At 39.2% G+C, this 22,332-nt stretch overlaps 1 protein-coding gene across 10 annotated transcripts in view; it reads right to left on the reverse strand.

The window, feature by feature from the left end:
* LOC111875080 (protein NDRG3) overlaps nucleotides 1-22,332 on the reverse strand; it is a 208,894-nt gene that overhangs the window by 136,740 nt on the left and 49,822 nt on the right. For 2 of the 10 annotated variants that reach the window (XM_023871161.2, XM_023871137.2), the window contains exon 1: nucleotides 4,775-4,866. The exons of 5 other annotated variants lie outside the window; for them this stretch is intronic. In XM_023871161.2, the coding sequence (XP_023726929.1) occupies nucleotides 4,775-4,804 (30 nt within the window). In that variant the 5' untranslated portion in view covers nucleotides 4,805-4,866. Of the gene's footprint in view, nucleotides 1-10; nucleotides 273-4,774; nucleotides 4,868-22,332 lie in introns of those variants that run through there. 3 more of the 10 variants (XR_002844681.2, XM_023871153.2, XM_023871194.2) reach the window with 3 other exon arrangements.

The following is a 22,332-nucleotide window of genomic DNA, read 5'->3' on the forward strand; positions in this document are numbered from 1 at the left end:
AAAAACTCACCTTTAAGGAGCTTTAAAGAGACACGCCTGAGTTACGAGTCTTCGGGGGGGCTGGGTTGATTTTCAAGGCCACAAAACAAACTGTTTAAACTACAGTAGTAACCGAACGGAACAAGATCTTACGAAGGGATGACACAAGCCTACTGGTTCCCGCTTTCTCAGTTCTACAGCAAGCACACTATAACTTCCACCACGTTCCTGTTTGCCTTAAGCTGTCTTCGCTACAAGATCTATACAAGTTCTTTGGCTTTTTTTTCAGGACGCAGGATTGGCTACTATTGGCTACAACATTACCACGTGACCATCAAAACCCGAGAATGGACGTAACGCCAGCTACTGTTCCTTCTGCTATTGGGTTGACCCAGTACCACCAACTTTTGTCCCCATTTTGTGGACGAAACATAACTATATTTCTGTCTTATATGATCATTCCACTGGAGAATTCTTTACTTCTGTTAGTTTAATATTTAATATAAATATTTCGAACACAGTACAGCATTTTCATATTTCGTTCAACATTGTGTTCTCGATCTGTTTGGTTGGTCACGTTAACTGACGTTAACACCCTACTAGCTTCGACAGCGACATCTATCGAGTTTACGTTTCACAGATAGTATACATAAGAGACACCTGGAAACTAACGCGACAACTTCATTCACTTGCTACATTGTCCTGTCATCTACCGGCTGAAGTTACAACTACAACATAAATAACAGGTTCTGACGTGGTCCATCGTTAAGTAAACCTACGGTTCGCAGGAAGACGACGCCTACATCTTCAGGGTTGAAGAGTATGCAAAGCGAGATACCAGCATAAAATATTCAAAGCTTGTTACAGAGGAATATGTCGCCTCCATCTTCAAGGTTGAAGAAGAAACCAGCATGAAGCAGGCAGATTACTCTATTTGTCCACTTCGAAACTGGAGGAGACATGTTCCTTGGAAACATCGGTTGACTTTCAACGGATTACACGGCGTTATATCCCAAGTGACAGAACTGGTTACAACACGTAACTTCACTGGCGGTCGTTATAAAACGGAAAAGGTTAGAGCGAACAGTACTTTCTGTTGAACAACGCTTTCCAATTTCACATTTAGGAACATTGAGGACAAGTGTCAGAAGACTAACGACCATTTTAAAAGTGGAAACACATATTTAAATCAGAGCAGACGCAACAATTCAGGACATCACCTCTGGCAGGCTAGGAACAGAGTACTTTGAAAACATAAATGAAGGATGTCTAACTTTCATTACTGAAATTCGTAAATCTAAATTCTACTGCAGACGTAAATTTTGCCGTTATTTCCCTTGAAATAAAATGTATATACAAAAGATAAAAAAGACCGATCATTCTAGTTATCAAGGAAAGTGGCGTACTTTTAGCTCCCAGAATCTCATTCCATATTACAGAACGTAATGCTTTTGTAATGCACTGCGTTCTTTGATGCTGCACTATATTGCAAATGCTAACAAACACAGCAATTAATGTTCCATTAAAAGATGGTATTTGAGGTTAGGCCAGGGAAGATTCTTCAGAGCATACATAGACCTAAGTGAAGTTGATAGCCGTTTGTGTTTCAGTAGTACCTTGACAAGAATATCCTGAATAGCTCTATCTTCTAGGACACAATGTCGTTTAGTCCGTTGAAAGTCAACCGACATCTACGAACAAACAAGCCGCGTTTGCCTGCTTCATGCTGGTTTTCTACATGGCTTACCCTTGATCCCTGAAGATGGAGGCGAGATTTACTTCCAAGACGTCGGTTTTCTTTCAACAGACTACACGGCGCTATATAACAGAAGAAAGAATTCTTAAAAACACCTCTACCAGAACGTCAGATCATGCAGTAGTACTCTGATCTTTAGCTTGAGGTATTAGGAAATCTCATTTCAGTTGAATTTACGTCTAATTTAACAATCAAAAACTGAAACATTCAGAATTCAATATTGACTCAGTCACGTAATGTTATAAGCATTTACGAAAGGTTTAACGTTGTACATAAACAGGGGACCTACACCAGTAACGCAGAACGATGCTTGTTTCGTATTATTGCCAAAGGACGAAGTTTTTATTTTAACGTCCACGAACACGTCCTGAAAAAGAGGCTCATGTCATACAAACATGCAATGCACGAATTCGTTTGTAGGCAAGTTTCGACAGTTAGTCTGAATATATTTTACACGACCAAATTGCACCATATTTTAAATTTTCATTTAGACCATTAAAACACTGTCACCTCCTATTCTCTGATATGACAAAAAAAAACATAAATATTATTCCGAATTTATGTTAGAGTGTCAAATACCCAAATTTATCAAAATGTATTTGTCTGTAAATAGCCGACAATTGTTTTAATTCATGCATAATATAGATATATAAGTATGATTTGTATGTTCGACTCCTAATGAAACAAATTTAATGGAAGTAAATAATGCTTTCAGGAGATCCCGCCCTTAAAAAATTGAAGGAAGGAATGTAGGCCCTACATCAGTGGATCATTTCAAAGGCATTCACCACTGCTTTTGCATAGGATATCCAGAGTCCATTTGTTGTATTAATTTATTGCGATATAAAATATATCTAATCTATTATTCTAAAGTCAAGTCAGGCTCCTGATATCAGAGTACACGGTGAGAAAATACCATTTCTTTTTTATTTTTTTCTTATTCTGTTTTTTTATATTCATCTAAATGATCACTGCATTGTAAAGACTTAAAAAAGTTGTGGATCAAAAGTCAGAAGTATTTAGTATATTTACAAATATATACAGATATTGCCTAGGAGGAGCAGTCTCAAATTACTGATAATTTTGAATTCACCTTCCAATATAGTACGGACTGCTGGTCAAGGTAGCGGGTTCACGTCGCGATGAGGTCATTGGATTTCTTTTCAATTGACCTAATCTTTCCAGCCGCACTATGGCCCTGGGTTCGACTCAGCCTCTAACAGAAATAAATACTAGGACTCTTCCAGGGGGTAAAGAGCGGCCGGTTCGTAGGTCTGACAACCTTACCGCCATCTGTGAGCCGATTGTCTAGAAAATGTGGGAACCTCAACATCTCACAAAACTACGGGTCTCCACGGCCTGTTATAGGGATAGCTTTACTTTTTTTTGCTGCTGGTCCTATACGAATCAAACTAAATATGCCTGAAAACATGAGAACTTCATGAAAAACCGTTCATCGCTCAGAAATGAGACATGTGGTCACACATGTGTTCACTTCGAGAACTTCGTGCGAATAATGAAAGAAACTCAGATCTACGAGTACATATCTGACTCGGGTGGATAGGGTGTCGATGAACTGCGGTATTGCGCCGATCTAGACAAAAGGGGCGACCTTAGATTTGTTCAATGGGTCCATTACAATCTTCAACTTACAGGATACTCAGACTACTTTTTGCGATTTTCTAGCAAGAGTATAGAAGTGTATAGTGTACTTAAAAGGCGCGTTACAAAGAAGGGCTTATGAAAGACATGCCAGTACCAATGTTCTTTAAATTAGGTCTATTTGTGAGAAATGAAAATGCTGCTAATATGAGAAGGGGAAACAATTCTTTAATTCCGAACGCGCATGACTTCCGGTAAATTGAATAATAATAATTATTATTATTATTATTATTGAATTGTAGGGGTCTAGATTCTTACTGCGGTGGTTCTGAACAATTGTGTTTACTGGGCAGTCGGTTGACTTTCAGCGGTGCACACGTCATTCTATCCCAGGAGACAGATGTCTTAATGCAGCTGTTCACTATTGCTTGATATTATTCCAGTCCGTTTAGCCAATTTCCAGTTCTTTGACGTGTACAGGCAGGCGAGTGGACGGATGGACGGAGCAGATTTGATACGCGCTTCGTGGGGTTGCTAAAGCGTCTATTCCTCTTAAAATATTGTGCTTGACAGACAATGCAGACCGAATTAAAGGGTGAGATGTTGCCTGAAACATTTTTTACCACGGTAAATACTTAAGAGAAATATAAGGAAACATGATTTTGCAATGTGCATAGCTTTGTAACATTGTTAATCACGGCCAGAGCCTGAATTAAGGCCGAACAAAAAAGAAAAAAAAGCAAAGGATGGGCACCACAGCCCATGTGAGTCTTTTTTTCTCCTAGAGGTATATAGTTTTGTCTGCTTTATCCACTGGAACCAGACGTAGGTGAGCGGTTAACATGACGATCCGACCGCTACGCCTGGTGCCCACTGGAATTAAGTGCCAACATTAATTCACTACTAAACTATTTCTCCAGGTTATACGTGCATTATTCGCTAATTAGGTTAGACGATTTCTCATATAGCAGTTTGAATAGGAAATGATTCGATTAGCAATAAGCCAACAAGAAGACAAATTATGAGTTTAAAATTGTACAGAACCACTGTCGTTATATTTAGCTGCAAAACATAAATCATTTTCAAGCTACATATAATGATTCGGTAATTCAGTATTTGATATCTGCTCCGTAATGCTTCTTAAACAATTATGATTATTATTCTATTATTGTATATTGTATTATTGTACAAAATTTACATATAGGGTAGGATCAAAATAAACCCACCGTCCTTTCTCATTGTGAAACACACTATAACATAAACGTAATAGGTAGACACAGAGACAGGAGTAAGTTGTAGTATGCGACAATAATAATCATTTTCAAATATACGGATGTTCCCAGGATACACCGCTTTGCAAGTTCTCACAGTTCCATAATTATTTTATTCTTAACTGAAGAAAAATTTACAAACAGCGGTAATGTTACTTTCACATACCTGTATTCTGCATTGCAGCATTGTTGCCATTGCTAATGTGTAAGGAAATTTAGAACAAAGAAGACAACACACCAAGTTTCAAAGCAAAAGACGTTAGCTTTGTGCTTACGACGTCAGTTATGAAACATAGCTGATGGCTACACTGCAGTTTATAGAAACTTAATGACTGTTCATTTGATCCGTTCTAATCCTGAGCGAAAATAACCGGAAGAAAGCAGTGTGAGGTGACTGCACGCCACACTTGGGCGGGGCTGTGACGAATCGTAAGAGAGACGGATATGAAGCGGGCTCACATAATGAGACGTTACTGTAACGACCGGCATTACGGGACTTCTCAAATAAAGTTCATTTGAGAACACCGAATATTTTATATATTCAGGCAAAGAAATTGATAATTTTAACTGGCTCCATGCTATAGAATGCTTCTTGAAATGTTGATAATGGATTGGTTAAGAAAGTCTTATGTAGAAAGCAGTCTTCTGGGATTATCATCGTGTATATGTGGCGTTAACCGGTTCTCACGGTATCTTCGCTTGCGGATTTCTTATATTTTTCCTCCTACCCTGAAGATGGAGGCGATATGTTCCTCCGAAACGTCGGTTAACACCACATATACACGGTGCCAAATCCCAGAAGACTGCTTTCTTCATAGTCACCGCCGTGAAAGCCTCACATCTTACAAATTCTTATGTAGTCCGAAATTTCGTTACCGTGTATACTGGTACAAACTTTAGCCACTGAATCTTGTCATGAGCTAGTATAATCAAGTCCATATCTTCACACGCTTTTTGTCAAAGATGGATTATAAGGCATTTCCTCCAGCTATACTTTGGTCTCCAAAGCAATCTCTTATCAGAAGATCTCCTGTTCAATACATTAGGTGAGTGATCCGCTGAAGTAAAAAATCTTAAAGAACAAAGAAATAATTATACTGAATAATCTAAGGAAGGTAAGAATTGGGAGAGTCTTCCTTCTCTCTTGTCTTCAAGTATAGGAAGGTTGGGTAATAGAAGTGTCCACATTAACTTTCCTAACTCTGATATCGCATCTGCTTGATAATCAGTTCTACCGCCCGTCGTTAAGGAACACTGACGCTATGCCTATTTTTTTTTTGCGTATTTGCTCACTTTCCTTGCTTTGTAACAAATAATAGAATTATGTTATGCCCATGTGTTCGTGTTTACCCCCTTATAATCAGCCGAATCTATCACTGGCTTTTCGCGAATCATTGTATGAACAATATAACCTTAAAGAAAGCAGTCTTCTGGGATGTGGCACCGTGTAGATGTGGTGTTAACCGACGTTTCGGAGGAGCATATCGCAGACTGCTTGTACCGGTTCTCATGGTTTCTTCGCTTGCGGATTTTCTTATTTTCCTTCTACCCTGAAGATGGAGGCGATACGTTCCTCCGAAACGTCGGTTAACAGCACATCTACACGGTGCCACATNCATGCGAACCTATATTTAACTAAACTCTTGACGCAGATGATCAATAGCGACTGAATTTAGGCACAAGAAATTTGTACTGATGTCTGCTGTTCTTTAACTTACGTACACATTTTGTTTGAAACAACCGAATATGCAACATAACACAAACGTGGCGGCGGCGCGAAAGATTGTCACATTTAAGGGAACCGAAATCTCTGTTAGAGGAAATTATGCTCAGAAATGAATCACAAGACTGTATAGGTATTTAGAGCGCTTGCCCAACACATACAATAATACAATGATTGATCCCTTGAACATTATCCACCGTTTTATTTTTATCTAAAACAACGTTTCAGAGGCTGGGCTCTTCTCCCGCTCTTAATTAAAAAGCTACTCAGTTGGGCCGAACCGATAGAGGTAGTCTCTTTAAATAAAAATAGGCCGATGGATAATGTAAAAGTCAATTATTTTATCAGTACACCATCTTCACAAACATTAGGATATTATTTACACATAACGATGTATCTGAAAGATATAAACCATAAATTCTTCACAGAAACGTAAGTCTACTGCTAACAAGAGAACGTATTACAATGTGATTTTTCAAAATTAATAAATTAATTAATGTTTTAACACCTATTGAATTACAGATTACTGACGGCCAAAAGATGCCACATGACGTGACTTCTTGCGAGCTCAGACCAGAAATAGCAAAAAACCAATAAGCTAAAACAATGGAAATATACGTATATTACTTACGTCTGCTGCTGCTTCTTCTGTATCTCCTTTCCATATCTTCCAGAGCCATGCATTATGAAGCAATGTATCCTGGATATGCAGTTCTTCAATGCTATGTTATTTATCTTCAGAGGGTGAGAAGATATATATGTAATATAATGTATATATAATTATGAGAATTATTGGGCGAGGAAATATAAGGAGTTACTTGAATGGAAACGTAGCGGCTCCGGTTTAGAAAACCGAAATTAACTGCCGTGGAAATTCGTTGCGCTGACCACGCGACACACTCTATCTACTAAAGTTGTCACTAACTTCGCCGACAAGCGGCGGTCGCTCGGTCGGTATAATTCGCTTGCGGGCTAAAGCCACGGAGTAAAGTATATATATCAATTGATCGATATTCGGAATTGTTACTTGCAGTAAATGTCATAGATAAGTTCACAAGAAAAAGGGCGTAGTCACTACATTTACTTTCACTCTCTTTCTAAACAAATACGGACGAAACTGATATCCTGATCTCGAAGTTGAGAGTACAATTAAAGCTTTGCAAAACAAAGCTTATAATTATTGTTAAAATTGCTATTAATTCCTATAAATTTATAAACTGCTTAAAATTCTCTCGCGTATTTGCAGTACATGTTCTTTGTTCCGACCCAGGATCGCAACCAACATGCACAAAATTACTGAATCTTCCAACACAGCTGATTTTGTTCATAAAAATAAAGTTTTCGAGCCGTCTCAAAGATATCCTGAGATAATAATAAGCTGATGATGGTAGCAGAAATTTAAAAAGAAAAGTATACACTTTCTGATATTATAAAAGTGTAGGCTAAATAGATATACTTTTTACATTGGACTCTTTTTTGAAATCTCCGACAAAATGACGTAACACAATATGGAAAAAAGAAATGCATGAACAAGCACTTCGACAGAAGCAGTCCTCAGTAAGTGTCGTTTCAAAACGACTTCGATATAGGGGGAAAAGTCAATAGGTGATCGCTTAAACACAAAAATATATAACTTGTATGCAAAAGATTTAACTGCTTAAGAAGCACACACATATTTCCGCAAAAATATTAACATTCAAATGAAATCTTCATCAACAGCTACAAATATTCAAGAAGAAATTAATTTACAATAGTTTAGCAAATGTATTATACAAATGACAAACCTTTTAATTATCGTCGTGTTCCTTCTTTAATATAAAAATGTAACGTTACTTGCCGGTCACGGTAGCCGAGTGGTCTAAGGCACTGTTCCGCAACCTTTTTCTACTCGCGGCACACCATGAAGTATCCATGACTCAACACGGCACACCAAAATGTTATTCCCCTCAAAAACGCATGATGTCAGACAATTAATATAAATACGTAACATGATCAACTTATTAATATAATATTATTATATTGTTATTTTATTATCATTAAACAGAAATCGACTCGTGCATTTATTAACAATTAATGAACTTTAATTCACTGTAGAGTGTAGAAAATACACTTCTATTACTATTAAAGTAAATACAGTAATTCTACTCATACCTTCAATGTGATACTTGCGCCTGCGTAGCTGCACACAGGCGACTGATCCGTGGTGGAATCGTTGACAACGCAAGTCTCATTTCTTCATCGATGGATTTGAGCCGCTCCCTCTTTGATGTCTTAATTTCAGTTAACGTCGAGAAGCCCAGTTCACACAAATATGTAGTTGAAAATAGCAATAACATATTAACTGCCATCTCGGAGATAGCCGGGTATTCACTCATTATTGACAACCAAAACTTATCCAAAGTCACATCGAGAAGTTTTAGTTTCAATGTTCTATCTGCTTTTAAATCTGCGAGTTCCTCTTGTATATTAATCGGAAGATGTTCTGAATTCACAACAAATGGATGGCGAACCCAGTCGAAATCTTGTACACTCTCTCCAAAATACTTATTGAATTTCTGCTGCAGCATTTCTAAATGTTCTTTAATTGTGTCCATCACCACTTTATTGCCGTCAGCAAGTGGCCATACAGTCGGGGACATCTCAAACGACCCATCTGTAATTCTCTAACTAGCAACCAAAATTTGCGAACTACTTCAGAGCACAGCTGTGATAGAACTGAAACAATTGTAAAACGCGGGATCGTTACTCTTCAAACGGAAGACGTGACACTATACCGACTTGTTTTTGAAATATTTATAATTTTAAATGAAATCCAACAATCGGCGGGTGCATCGTTACAGGAAGAAAGTCATAAAGTTGAAGAAGCTCTAACTTCTAACAAACAAGGGCAAATACCAAAACAGCGTTATAAAAGACAGGAAAACCCATGCTAATCCCTGCAGTTTTGGGGAAAAGCACGTATACAGAACATGCAGCAAGCATATCAAAGAAGCCGCGTAGATGCGAGAAAAATAAAAATAAATAATTTACGTTTATACAACATTACTGTACATAAAAAATCACAGCAGGTAATAGAGAATAAACAAGCTTCATCGTATTTAATCGGTGCAGTGGCTGAGAATAAAATACAAGCACATGAAACACGGTAACTGGGATAAAATAAAACGAATAAAATTCGACAATTAATTTCTTACAATAGGTAAAAGTTCGCGTCACACCTTTCACCTTGTGACGGTACACCGGTTGCGGAACACTGGTCTAAGGCATGTCTTCGCTCGCTCGCAAGCCGGGATCGTGTGTTCGAAACCTTCTCAGGGCACGGATATTCAGTGTGTGCGTGCGTGCTTGTGCGCGCGTTATTCTGTGTTTGTGTACAGGTAGAGGCCTTGCGACGAGCTGATCACCCGCCCAAGGAGTCCTACCGAATGTCTAAGATCTAGTAAATCGAAGTGAAACGGAGAGTTTCATGGAGGTAGGCCAAGGCCCAAATTGGAGCTGTGGCGCCAAAGGAAAAAAAAAAATGTTGCTTAGACCTACAGCGTCTCTTTCACCTACGTTCTCCGTTTTCTTATTTTGTTTGTAATGAACCGTATCTGGATTTATAGTGTAAGAGCGACATACGTCCATCAAAACAAGGCAACAGTGTATAAAAATAAAATGAATCGCTTGCGGCTACGGCCGTCCCAACGGGGTTTTCCACTAAGTAATCCTAGCAGAATGCCGGTCACGGTAGCCGAGCGGTCTAAGGCATGTACTGTCTTCGCTCGCTTTGAAACTGGGATCATGGGTTCGAATCCCACTCAGGGCGTGGATGTTAATTTGTGTGCGTGCGTTTTTCTGTGTTTGTGTACAATTAGAAGCCTTGCGACGAGCTGATCACCCGCCCAAGGAGTCCTACCAAATGTGTAAGATCTAGAAAAAACCGAAGTGAACGGAGAAGTTCATGGAGGTAGGCCTAGGCCCACTGGGGCTGTAGTGCCAAGGAAAAAAAAATCCTAGAATAGTCATCAGACTGTCATGATAGGTGAGAAATTTCAGCATATCAATGCCCTAATTAACACAAGCTGGGCACAGGATCCACCTTCCGTTCATAATGTGCTCATCGAAAGAAAAACAGATGTCGCTGTTGCCTAATATCGTTTCAAATACTATAAGGGAGTTGGCACGGCAAGAGCAGCACGTTCCTGGATAATACTTCAAGATGTCACACTAGATGTCGCGAACATCACGTACACCTCAGAAGTCCATGCGGTTGAAATGTTGGTGTTAGTGATGTTACTGTTAAAAAGAGAAGTCTGGAATTGTCTTTAGTGACGCGATGTGCATATGAAGCTACACGAAAACCCACCAATTCGTTAAACAATTATTTAGCGAAACAGAAACACAGATGTGACGCCACAACAAGCTTATATATCCTTACAAGTGAAGAACGAGGGCTGGAAGAAGAAAGTTATTAATGCACAAGTTGGCGAATAGTACACACATTCAGGTACAAATACAAATTAAAATTTACATGGATATTTCGCAATTGTTGCGGCTTCCTGCGGGGATGTCATGTTCCGTATGTACACAATTATCTTATTTCACGAGGTGTTGCAGGCAACTTACCAGGACCATCACTATTTCTAAAATATCACTATTTCTAAATACTTCGGAAAAAAAATGTTATCAGTTCACTGTAGAACTGCGAAAAAGCATTTCCATTAACAAAGTTAAATATTATATCATATGCAAGAGATGAATATCTGACTGCAGTTTTGTGCATTGAGAAGTCAACATTTAAATCAAATACTGAGACGCTACGCAAGAACTGCAAGGAGCACTATCCTCAGCATTAACTTGGTGAGTGCTGATAGTGGATCACACAATTTATACTGTTATTCTTTTATCACCTTTCATTGAGCCTTTCGAAGAAAAATTTTCGCACCTCCGTTCTAACTCACGAACCGTTTCTACACAAATTATTCTGCCGACTTGTCACATACTTTCTGTAAATAGCTGTAAGAAATTAGCGCCGTCTTATATACTCCATTCCCACTATAGCCGTGCCATAGCTCAGGCGGTAGGTCGCAGGCTTCCCAAAGAGGCGGCTCTGGTTCGAGCCCACCTCAGGACATGTGGGATTTGTGGTGAACAAAGTGGCACTGGGACAGGTTTTCTTCGAGTACTTCGGTTTCCTCTATCAATTCTCATTCCACCGACTGCTTTACACTCATCATCTATGATCCGGGGCTGATACAGTATCCCAGTTAGTGGACGACGTACCAAGTGGACTCAGTACCAGCCCACCTTACGAAACTAAACTACTTCACGCACTCACTCATGAAGCCGAGCCCTACTTGAGAATATGCAAATTGTGCAGTTACTCAAGTCCTTCCGAACATTTTATGGAACCCGAAGGTTTATTACCGTGTTCACAAGAGCCCTCCACTGGTCCCTATCTTGAGTCAGATCAATCCAATCCATACCATCCCATCCTATATCTCTAAGAACCATTTCAATATTGTCCACCCACCTACTTCTTTGTCTTCCCAGTGGTCTCCTTCCTTCTCGCTTTACTTCCAACATTCTATATGCATGCCTCTTCTCCCCATGAGTGCTACATGTCCGGCCGACCTCATCCTCCTTGACTTGATCACTCTAATTATACTTGGAGAAGAGTACAAGTTATGAAGCAAACTAACTACATCATTCTTATTAAATCATACTTCCGTAATACCCACAAAACTAAACGCTAATCGTACGTTACATAAAAGATGGAAGGTTGATTTTACATAATCCACCTACACAGACCGCTGACAATGATGGTGGCACTGGGTTAGCAAAATTTGTTTCTAACACTAGACATATTGATGCAGATGGAAAAACACTCACATATAAAGTGATTGTAAAATACACTGAAAAGTGAACTCATAAGCTTGCGTCACAGAGAGTCAAACAGGGTGCAGCGCGGCAGGAATTTAATGACTTGTGTTTCAGATAAATCACTTGTACGTGTTTGTAGGGGGCTGTGCAACTCTGCACGTGAATAATGAATGTGGTTGCCCACCCTGTTTCCTTACAAGATACTTACAATGTCCCGTAGTACTGTCGCATGACCAAGACTCACGATACGGTACGAAATGACGTATACACAGCTACACCAAGGAATAAACTGGATTTACTTTGGGTTTACCGCCCGAGACCAGATACAGGATTGCCAAGGGATTATGGCGTTGGAAAGAAATCTATACATACTTGTATGGCCGATAATGAGAAAGGTGGCAGTTCTTCGTCCTTCCGTGTGGCTACAGACGTTGAACTTGCTGTGTCAAGAAGGTTCAAGTGTTATTTATAAGTATTATCGTATACCGTTATTAGAATTTTTATTCTATTGTGCTCCTTTCATTTATTTCCTTTTCTGACCAGTTTTCTCTTCTTTCTTGCACAAAATCCATTACATACGGCATAACTGGGAGCGTATATTTGCTTGTTGGCCAGTCCGTACATTTTATATTCAAAACGATCTTACAAATTTGGTATTTGGTATCCATAATAACATTTATTTGACGAATTTGTCTGTGCAGAAAGTTTCTTCAAAAGCAACTCGAATTGATATACGCGAAGACATGAGTTAGTATTTCGCGAATTTTTTCTTTCTTTTTGCTCTGGGGCCCTTAGGAATCCATCAAGTACTTTGAAGATCTTAAGCCAATAAAACTCAAAAACTAAAAACTAATTGTTGTAGAACACTTTTATATTAACTTCAATTCTAATCGAACACATCAAAGCGGAGCGCAATTGAACTAACTTCGTCAGTGTGAAATGAAGTTTATTGTAAACACATTGGTTCATGAACCACCATTAAATTCTTTAGTGTTGTTTAGAATACCAGGCTACGAACAAAGCCCAAAAACCCAGCAATCCCGTAGGTTTGGACCCCTATTTTTAACAACTGCTCTAGTTTCACATGAAACAGAGAAATGAGATTTTTCTTTTTTCCTGTGGCGCTACATCCCCAATTTGGGCCCAGGCCTACCTCCATGAAACTCTCCGTTTCACTTCGGTTTACTAGATCTTAAACATTCGGTAGGACTCCTTGGGCGGGTGATCAGCTCGTCGCAAGGCCTCTATCTTTCCACAAACACAGAAAAACGCATATACACAAACACTAAACATCCATGCCCTGAGTAGGATTCGAACCCACGATCCCGGTTTCCAAGCGAGCGAAGACAGTGCATGCCTTAGACCGCTCGGCTACCGTGACCGGCTTAAACATGAGATTAGTCATTTCAATTTTACCTTCCAATGATGTGGGGAGTGGTGCTGTTTTACTTCTCAAAATGTTGACTTTTATTGCAAGCTTTTACCTTCACGAAAAGTACAACATCCAGTCTGCTGCATCAGTTGGTTTTGTACCCGCCGGCCTTCGCATTGATAAGTTGCGAGACACGGCAGAATTCTGAGCACTGCACGTTTATGTACTTCCTGGATATTCTTGAAGGAGAGTATATCACATTACAATCAACGGTAATTCAGTGGAGTTTTGTTTTAGGGTGAAATCAGCGGAAAAGTCTATCATGGTCTCCTAAACTTGTAGTGTCATATTGCGTATCCCCGTAAATAAAAATGTATTTCTCACCCAGGATGCGTCACCTGTAGCACGGGGAAAGCAACCCGAAAACCTGGGCTATATGTAACTGAAAGATTGGCTAATGTCACAGAAAACCATTTGGTACATTCTCGAGAAAAAGCTATTTTATGATATAAGGCCCCTCTACTATATCAACTTAAAACCCTATATTATCCGACAATTGAGTATTTTGAAGCTTTGTTTGCCCGTTCGTCCAGCAAACCACAACTGCTTCCATAGCACATTGCTCAATTAATGTTCCGTGATTTTATGAGCATCTCCCGCTAGTGCAACACAGTAGCTCACCTTGTAATGGCTTACGGTTGCAATTTTATAGTCGGTTTTTGTAGCCATAATGCGTTCGCCAAGCTGCCGCTTGATATTCCGATTGTACATTCTGGGTGAGTGGTTTCAAGATGGCTGCGAAAGTAAACAGAAAACATGGAACTGTTCGATAGTGCTTTGTTGCGCAAGACACGCCGTGCATCGCCAGCACCTGTAAACCCCGAAAACAAATCAGATTCGCAGTTTTTCCACTTTTTACTACTTCTGTGGGCCTCTAGCAGTGGGTCCCTCCGATCACTGCAGTCGGTGCCTTGGGATGATGTCTGTTGAGCCTGAGATTAGATTGCCACTTCCGTTCCACCTGTGCCATGCGTCATTTTCTCTCTGAATTATCTTCCTTCATTCGCCGATCCATCGTAGTATGTATTCGTATGATTAAATACAAAAGCGGTTTACAAATGAAGTTAAAGAAATAAAAGGAAGATAAACACTCTTCTATTTATTGCTCACAATTCTGATGTGTTAACAAGAAAAGAAGCTAAAATGTCGGTTGGAGAAAAAGAATTCGCTCCTCTGCAGTGATCTGCAAACAGTTTAATGCATAAAAGTGATTTAGTTACTGTTGAAACACTATTCAACAAAATGAATAGTCGCTTCATTATTGGAGCTGACTTCAATGCCAAACACACACCCACTGGGGCTCAAGGCTCATAACTACCAAAGGCCGCGAGTTATACAAGGCTGCTGCAAACTTTGGATGTAAGATTGTCTCTACTGGCAAACCAAAGTACTGGCCCACAGATCCAAAAAGAACTCCATATTTAATCGATTTCTTTGTTGTCAAAAATATCTCATCAGACTATATTAGAATCAAAGAAGGTTTTGACCTGAATTCAGATGACTCACCAATATGTCTCACAATTAGCGATAAAATCATAATGAAAGATCAAAACCCAGTACTAACTAACAAATACACAGACTAGGACTATTTTAACTACCTATTAGAGAGTAATATTAATCTATCAGTACTGCTTAAAACTGCCGCTCAACTAGAATAAGAATTGATTGCTTTTACGACTGCCATTCAGGAAGCTGCATGGAATAGCACACCTGTTATCGAAACTAAACTAAAAGGTCTTAACTTCCCAAAAGAAATCAAAAACCTAATAGCCGATAAATGCAAACTCAGAAGGAAATGGCAACAATCAAGAAATCCACATGATAAAACCCTTCTCAATAGAGCCAGCCAATAATTATCCAAGGAAATAAAAAATATCAAACAATCATCAATTAACAAGTTCTTCAGAGAAATCACTCCAGATCGTAGCACTGAGTACTCACTCTGGAAAGCTACAAAATATTTAAAAAGACCAATAGCTCAAGTACCACATATAAAAATGGATGGAAGATGGGCTCGTAATAATTTTCAGAAATCAAATATATTTGCACAACATCTTGAAAAAAGATTCCATCCAAATCCTGGACCGGATACATTACCAGTTCTCAACTCGAATGATTATCTGGACAAGATTCCATTGGTTATTCCTAAAGAAGTTGTGGAAGAAATGAGAACTAATCTCAACCCGATAAAAGCACCTGGATTTGATCTTATCACAGGTGAAATTCTCAAGAACATTAAAAGGAAAGCCTTGGTAAAATTGACCACGTTAATCAATGCTTGCATTCGACTAAATCATGTCTCAAATGCATGGAAAACTGCTGAAGTAATCATGATCCCGAAATCTGGTAAGAATCTAAGCGAAGTGGAATCATATCGACCAATTTCATTACTGCCTATTATGTCTAAGCTATTTGAGAAACTGATGCTTAAACGTCTTGAACCCATCATTGAAGAGAAACACCTAGTGCCAAAGCATCAGTTTGGCTTTAGAAAAACCCATTCGACAATTGACCAGGTGCATCGCATCACTGACATCATTGAAAAAACGCTTGAAAACAAAGGAGTGTGCTCTGCTGTCTTTCTTGACATTGTACAAGCTTTTGACAGAGTATGGCATAAAGGCCAACTTCACAAATTGAGATCAATTGTACCCGATCATTTCTACCAACTCCTAAAATCTTATTTAACCAATCGGTATTTCCATGTCAAACTCGAAGACCCGTACTCAGAACTGAAGATAATCAAGGCTGGTGTCCCACAGGGAAGTGTACTGGGGTCAGTCCTATATCTGCTTTATATTAATGATGTGCCAACTACATTGAACTGTACTATAGCCACGTTTGCAGATGATACAGCAGTCATGGCAATAGGAGAGACTGTTGAAAGCTCAACTCAAGGCTGGTGTCCCACAGGGAAGTGTACTGGGGCCAGTCCTATATCTACTTTATATTAATGATGTGCCAACTACATCGAACAGTACTATAGCCACGTTTGCAGATGATACAGTAGTCATGGCAGTAGGAGAGACTGTTGAAAGCTCAACTAGAAATCTACAATTAGCTGTAAACAAAAAATGGCGAATTAAACTCAACGAATCCAAATCAGTACATACTGACTTTACAAACAAGAGGATTGCACAACAATCAATCTTCATCAATGGCACTCAAGTTCCATACGCCAACACAGCGAAATATCTTGGAATAACTCTAGACGCCAAGTTACGGTGGAAAGAGCATATCAATAAAAACGTGATGCGCTCAGCAATAAGTTCAGAAAAATGTATTGGTTGTTTGGACGCAATTCTGAGCTATCAATCCACAGTAAACTTACATAATGCAAACAAACTCTACGTCCAGTTTGGAGTTATGGTATCCAGCTCTGGGACTGCACCAGTGAATCCAATATTCAAGTGATTCAACGCTATCAGAACAAAGTGCTAAAGCGTATTGTCAACGCACCATGGTACGTTCGTAACAGTGACCTCCATCGTGACCTTGGGATCGAGACGGTTACAGATATCATCGCTAAGTCCGCCACCTCTCATGAAAAGAGACTCCAAAACCGTGTCAACATTGGAGTGTCAGACTTCTCAACGTGAACAATATCATTAGACAACTTACACCGAAGAAACGGTTCGAACTAGTTAAATGTGAAAGTACTAAGTAATTCAGTGGAAGTGGAAGTTTTAATTTACGTAGTATATTAGGTTTTGAAAAAATTAATCGTTAGTTATCCAACTAGTTTTAATTGTAATTAAGTTCTGGGTTACCCAGTCTTTAATTAATAAATACAAAATATACTGTTGAGCGCTCATTTGATAAGGCTTTTGGGGGAGGGTGTAAACAGTTTCCTAAGGGCAGTGACAAGTCGGTGTGCAGTACAATTAGAGCTCCTACTCATTTATTAACGTCATCGCATTACTTGCTCAAGAATTCTCTAAACTTAAAAGTTGTCGTTAGGAACTGGAATCCTTTCGTGAAACCTCTTGCCACAGAATATATTGAGACATTTCTTTTCATTTATTGAAGGTTCACTCGATCATAAAGAATACTGTATTTCTGTATTCCTAGATAAAAAGCAGGCCTTCGATAGTCTGGCACAGAGGACTATTATATAAGTCCTACATCAACGACAAGGAATCCAGAGTAAGAATCAATCAAGCAGTATCCATTAACTTTACTATAAAATCTTGGGTACCGCAAGGCAGTGTAGTAGGACCACTATTATACTTATCTATACGGCGGACCTACCAGCGGATGATAACACCACCACAGGAACCTTCGCAGATGATAGTCATCCTAGCGACCCATTCAAATCCAGCAAAGGCCACCAGTATGCTACAAAACCACTTAAACCAAATACAAGCATGGCTACACAAATTGAAAAATAAAATAAACGAGACTAAAACTATCCAAGTGAACTTCACGCTAAGGCAAGAGCATTGCCCGCAAGTAAGACTGAATAATAACAATATCCCACAGTCTCCAAGCGTTAAATATCTCGGAATCCATATGGATAGTAGACTCACTTGGAAAGACCACGTAAACAAAAAACGCGAACAGATAGACTCAAAAACCAAGGAGCTAAACTGGTTAATTGGAAGAAGTTCCAACCTATCCATAGAAAACAAAGTCCTGCTTTATAAGACAATAATCAAACCAATCTGGGCTTACGGAATCGAGCTCTGGGGCTGCGCTAGCAAATCAAATATATCAATAATCCAGAGAGGCCAGTCAAAAATTCTTCGAATTATAACAAACGCACCCTGGTATGTAAACAGCCAAACGGTACATACAGATCTAAATACACCATACATCAAGGACGTCATCAGAGAAAAAAGTATCTCACACCACAACAAACTAGCAAATCACCCAAACGACGTACTACAGCCACTCGTTGAACCGTAACACAATCGGAGACTCCGAAGATACTGGCCAGCTGACCTAAAAGAAAACTAAGAGGAACCTCCCACTGGAAGGGACTCGTCACGTCATTAAAGAGCATCACAGCTTTTACGCCAGCAAACTACCTTATAGAATTGTACATTCTGATTGCTTAATAAATAAATAAATAAAATTATTGAAGGTTCAGCGACAACGACTGTAGCACAGACTACACAGTGTCGGCTTGTAGCATGATTAGCGAAATGACGTAAAAAGACGCAGTAGCGAAATAATTCTAAGTAGGGTCTCGTCCAAATTTTTTAAGAGTGCCTGAAGGATTCCAAGAAAACATCAGTCAGGAGTCCCCGGAAGAAGATTTGAGCACAGATCTCCAGAATAAGAAGTAGGATTTCTATCCTCCTACCCGCGACGTTGAGTGACACAGCGCAACAACAGTATTTCTTGGCCTGCTAAGGTTCCATGTAAAGGCTTCAATGGTCTTCCCAAACTTCTACATCTCCTTTCGGTGGTAAATGCAATAATGCGTCGATTCCAGTTCAATAAGTTCTCTGCAATTCCTTCATTTCTTTCTGTCTAACATGATGTAACCTGCAATTCTTCTCGTAAAATTAATTTCCTATGCTGATAATATGTTTACGTCTGTTTTCCCCACTGTCCATGTTTCACATCCATATATGAGGCAGAAGTTGATAAAGAACTGTAAATTCTAAGTGTAGTATGATTTTGGTGCTTTCACATGTCAGGTTTGTATACATGTCTGTTTGTAGCCTTCCATCCATCCGCATGGAACTCGAGTCTCGGTGAACCGACATTCACACAGTTTGATAATGGGAAGTTCTACTACAATCTGTCGTAAATTTGTTTATGTAGTTTCATACTCGGAAGTTTCACTAAAATTCAACTCATCCCTGTTTTAATTGGAACTGGGTGATAATAAGAGGCTCTTGACATGCTGATCTACATGCTCGCTTGCACGCATCCAAAGCAGGGATCGGAGAGAGACACAACTGAATATTTAACGGAATGAAGTTGTTCTGAACAAGAGAAATATGAGACATAATTTTTTATGTACGAAACAATTTGTTCGTAAGTTGCAAGGCTTTGTAAATAATTAAACAAAAGTGAGTAAAATTAAGAAAGTTTACGCACTATGCATACTTCGTGGCCTATTGCTCTAATATGTTTTTGATTTCTCGATTTATTGCTTCAGTCTCTTGTATACATTTTCGTATTTCTGAACATTTAATGTTCGTCTCGCCTCCATACAGAAGCCCATATTGCAGCTCAGATAGTTAAAGGTATTCACTTCTTTCAGTGCTATGTTATTGAAGAAAATGTGGATCCTAGTAATATCTTGGGGGCACACGGTAGCGTAGTTGGTTCAGGCACTATGCTACAAGCCGGAAGGTCGTGCGTTCAAGTCCCGATGATGTGGAATTGTTTTCAGTTGATTTAATCCTTCCAGCCGCACTATGGTCGACTCAGGCTCTAACAGAAATGAGTACCAGGAATCTTTCTGGTGATAAAGGGCGGCCGGCGCCTAAGGCTGACGACCTTACCGCCATCTGTCACTTAATTGTCTAGAAAATGTGGGAGCCGCGATGTCTCATAACCTAATGGGTCTTCATGGGATCTAAAATGGCATCATGTAGGCAAAAATGCTCCGTTAATATCTCTAAAGTTTATATCATATAGTTTCAGTAGTCCTGCGGTAAAAATGCAGCAAAATACAAAGGAGAATTATCTGTTATATCTAGTTGGATTTTGTTTCGTGTTGATATATGCATTGAAAAATAAAAGGAGAATTTTATTTACTTCTTAAACATTCGAAATAATCCGTAATGCACACGAAACTTGCATATAACCTTTAAGAATGTTCTGCAAGAACTCAAGAGGCTATTCCATAATGCCATAGTGGAACTCATTAAAATCTGCAAGTATAATTTACATGATTTCCCATAATGCGTATTACTAATTAATTTCTATGACATGTACAATATTTAATTGAATGCAAGAAAAATATGTAGCTTATACGTATGTGTGCTATTCAATAATACATTTTATAATAAATTAATATCAAATCTAATGAAATATGCAAAATATCAAATAACACGGGTATAAAAGTTGTAGGAATATTCATAATTAAAGTACAAATTTCCAGATTAGTTTAACTGTTTATATGAGAGTTGAAAATAGTGACATTTACCACAAAAATTCATATTTGTCACTGCTACTGTCAGAACCCATTATACCTGTAATTCACCCTACCGGCACCACACACGGCAGATAAGAACGCTGCAATTAACATTACAGAGGGAAATTAAAAATTCAGGGCACGCTGCTGAGGCGGGTGTGTAATGAGGACGTGGTTTGCTTTTAGTCTCGAGACTGTCTGGAAGCATTCTGTGCCAAAATGAATCATGGAGAATGCCGTCTTCTGGGATGTGGCGCAGTGTAGATATTGGATAAACCGACGTTTCGAATGAACGTATCGCCTCCATCTTCAGGGTAAAAAGATCCGCGAGCGAGGAACCAGGGTGAGAAGCGTGAGGCGATACGTTCCTTCGAAACGTCGGTTTACACAAGATCTACATGGTGCCACATCCCATGAGACAGCATTTTTCATAGTCACCGCCGTGAAAACCTCAAATCTTACAAAATGAATCAGGCATATACACTTGCAATAAAGGCAATGATGGCTTCGGGTCTGTGTAATGACTGTGCACGGAGTCGCAATGATTAACAAATTCCATACTGCACAGTCTTCAAGGAGTTTACGGTCGCTCAGCTAGCCAAGAAATTCTGCGTCTTTCATGGAAATCGAAGGTTATAGTGCTTATACGTACCCGCCGCTGGTCTGTATTTTGAGCCGAATGAATTCGGTCCACTCTCTTCCCATCCTGTTTCTTTAAGTTCCATTTTAATATTATCGAATCCTAGATCTTTCAAGTTATTTCTTCGTTTCGGGCATTTCAACTAAAGTTTTATATCTATCCTCATCTTTTCCATGAGTGCTACATGTCCCGCCCACCTAACGTTTGGTGCAAGTCTTAATAATGGTAGGTTTAGGCCGATGTTGCTGTGATAGTACAAATTATCTTAGGCATAATGCCTATATAATCATTTGAATAGGTAATTATGCATTTATATTTCTTCGCGTGAGAATAAATTGAGGATTATAATGGGCAGGCCTGTTTCGAATCGTTAATATGTACTGACAGCGCGCAGAACTTGTCGGTAGGGTACATCAGCGGGATTGGCAACACTGCTATCACAAGGGGTATAATCATTTATAAAATTCAGTCACGCCAGAGTACTTGGTACACTTGTGGGAGGAATTGGATTTTTAAATAGCCATACCTGATGGTTCTTTCAGTACAATTACAATTCCGACAGATCACGGCAAACTGTGCAATGACTGAAATGGGCATGAATCTCTCTCCTGCATCTCCTGCAGTCTGTAGATGACTCAGTTAACTGGTAAGTTTTTAGTTGCGTACGACCGAAGTTTAAAACTGTAATGATATTTGAGCGTTTGACTCTTGCTCGGTTGGTTTTGCTGCTAGTCAATTGAGCGTTGATCTGTTTGATGAAGCCTAATAAGGTCAAAGATCATTGGAAGTTTCATATCTATAATACTATTATCAATATTTTTTTTCACTGGCTCTACAGCCCTCTTGGGCCCTGGCTTCTGATTTTCAGTTTCATGAACATTTTTTTTTAATTCGCTTAGTGGGGGGTGGAGTTCAACTGGATCCAGTCGGCACGACGGCCACTGATTGGCCTATTGTAGCCTGCC

This window comes from Cryptotermes secundus, unplaced genomic scaffold (assembly GCF_002891405.2).
Source record: "Cryptotermes secundus unplaced genomic scaffold, Csec_1.0 scaffold430, whole genome shotgun sequence".
NCBI lineage: Eukaryota > Metazoa > Arthropoda > Insecta > Blattodea > Kalotermitidae > Cryptotermes > Cryptotermes secundus.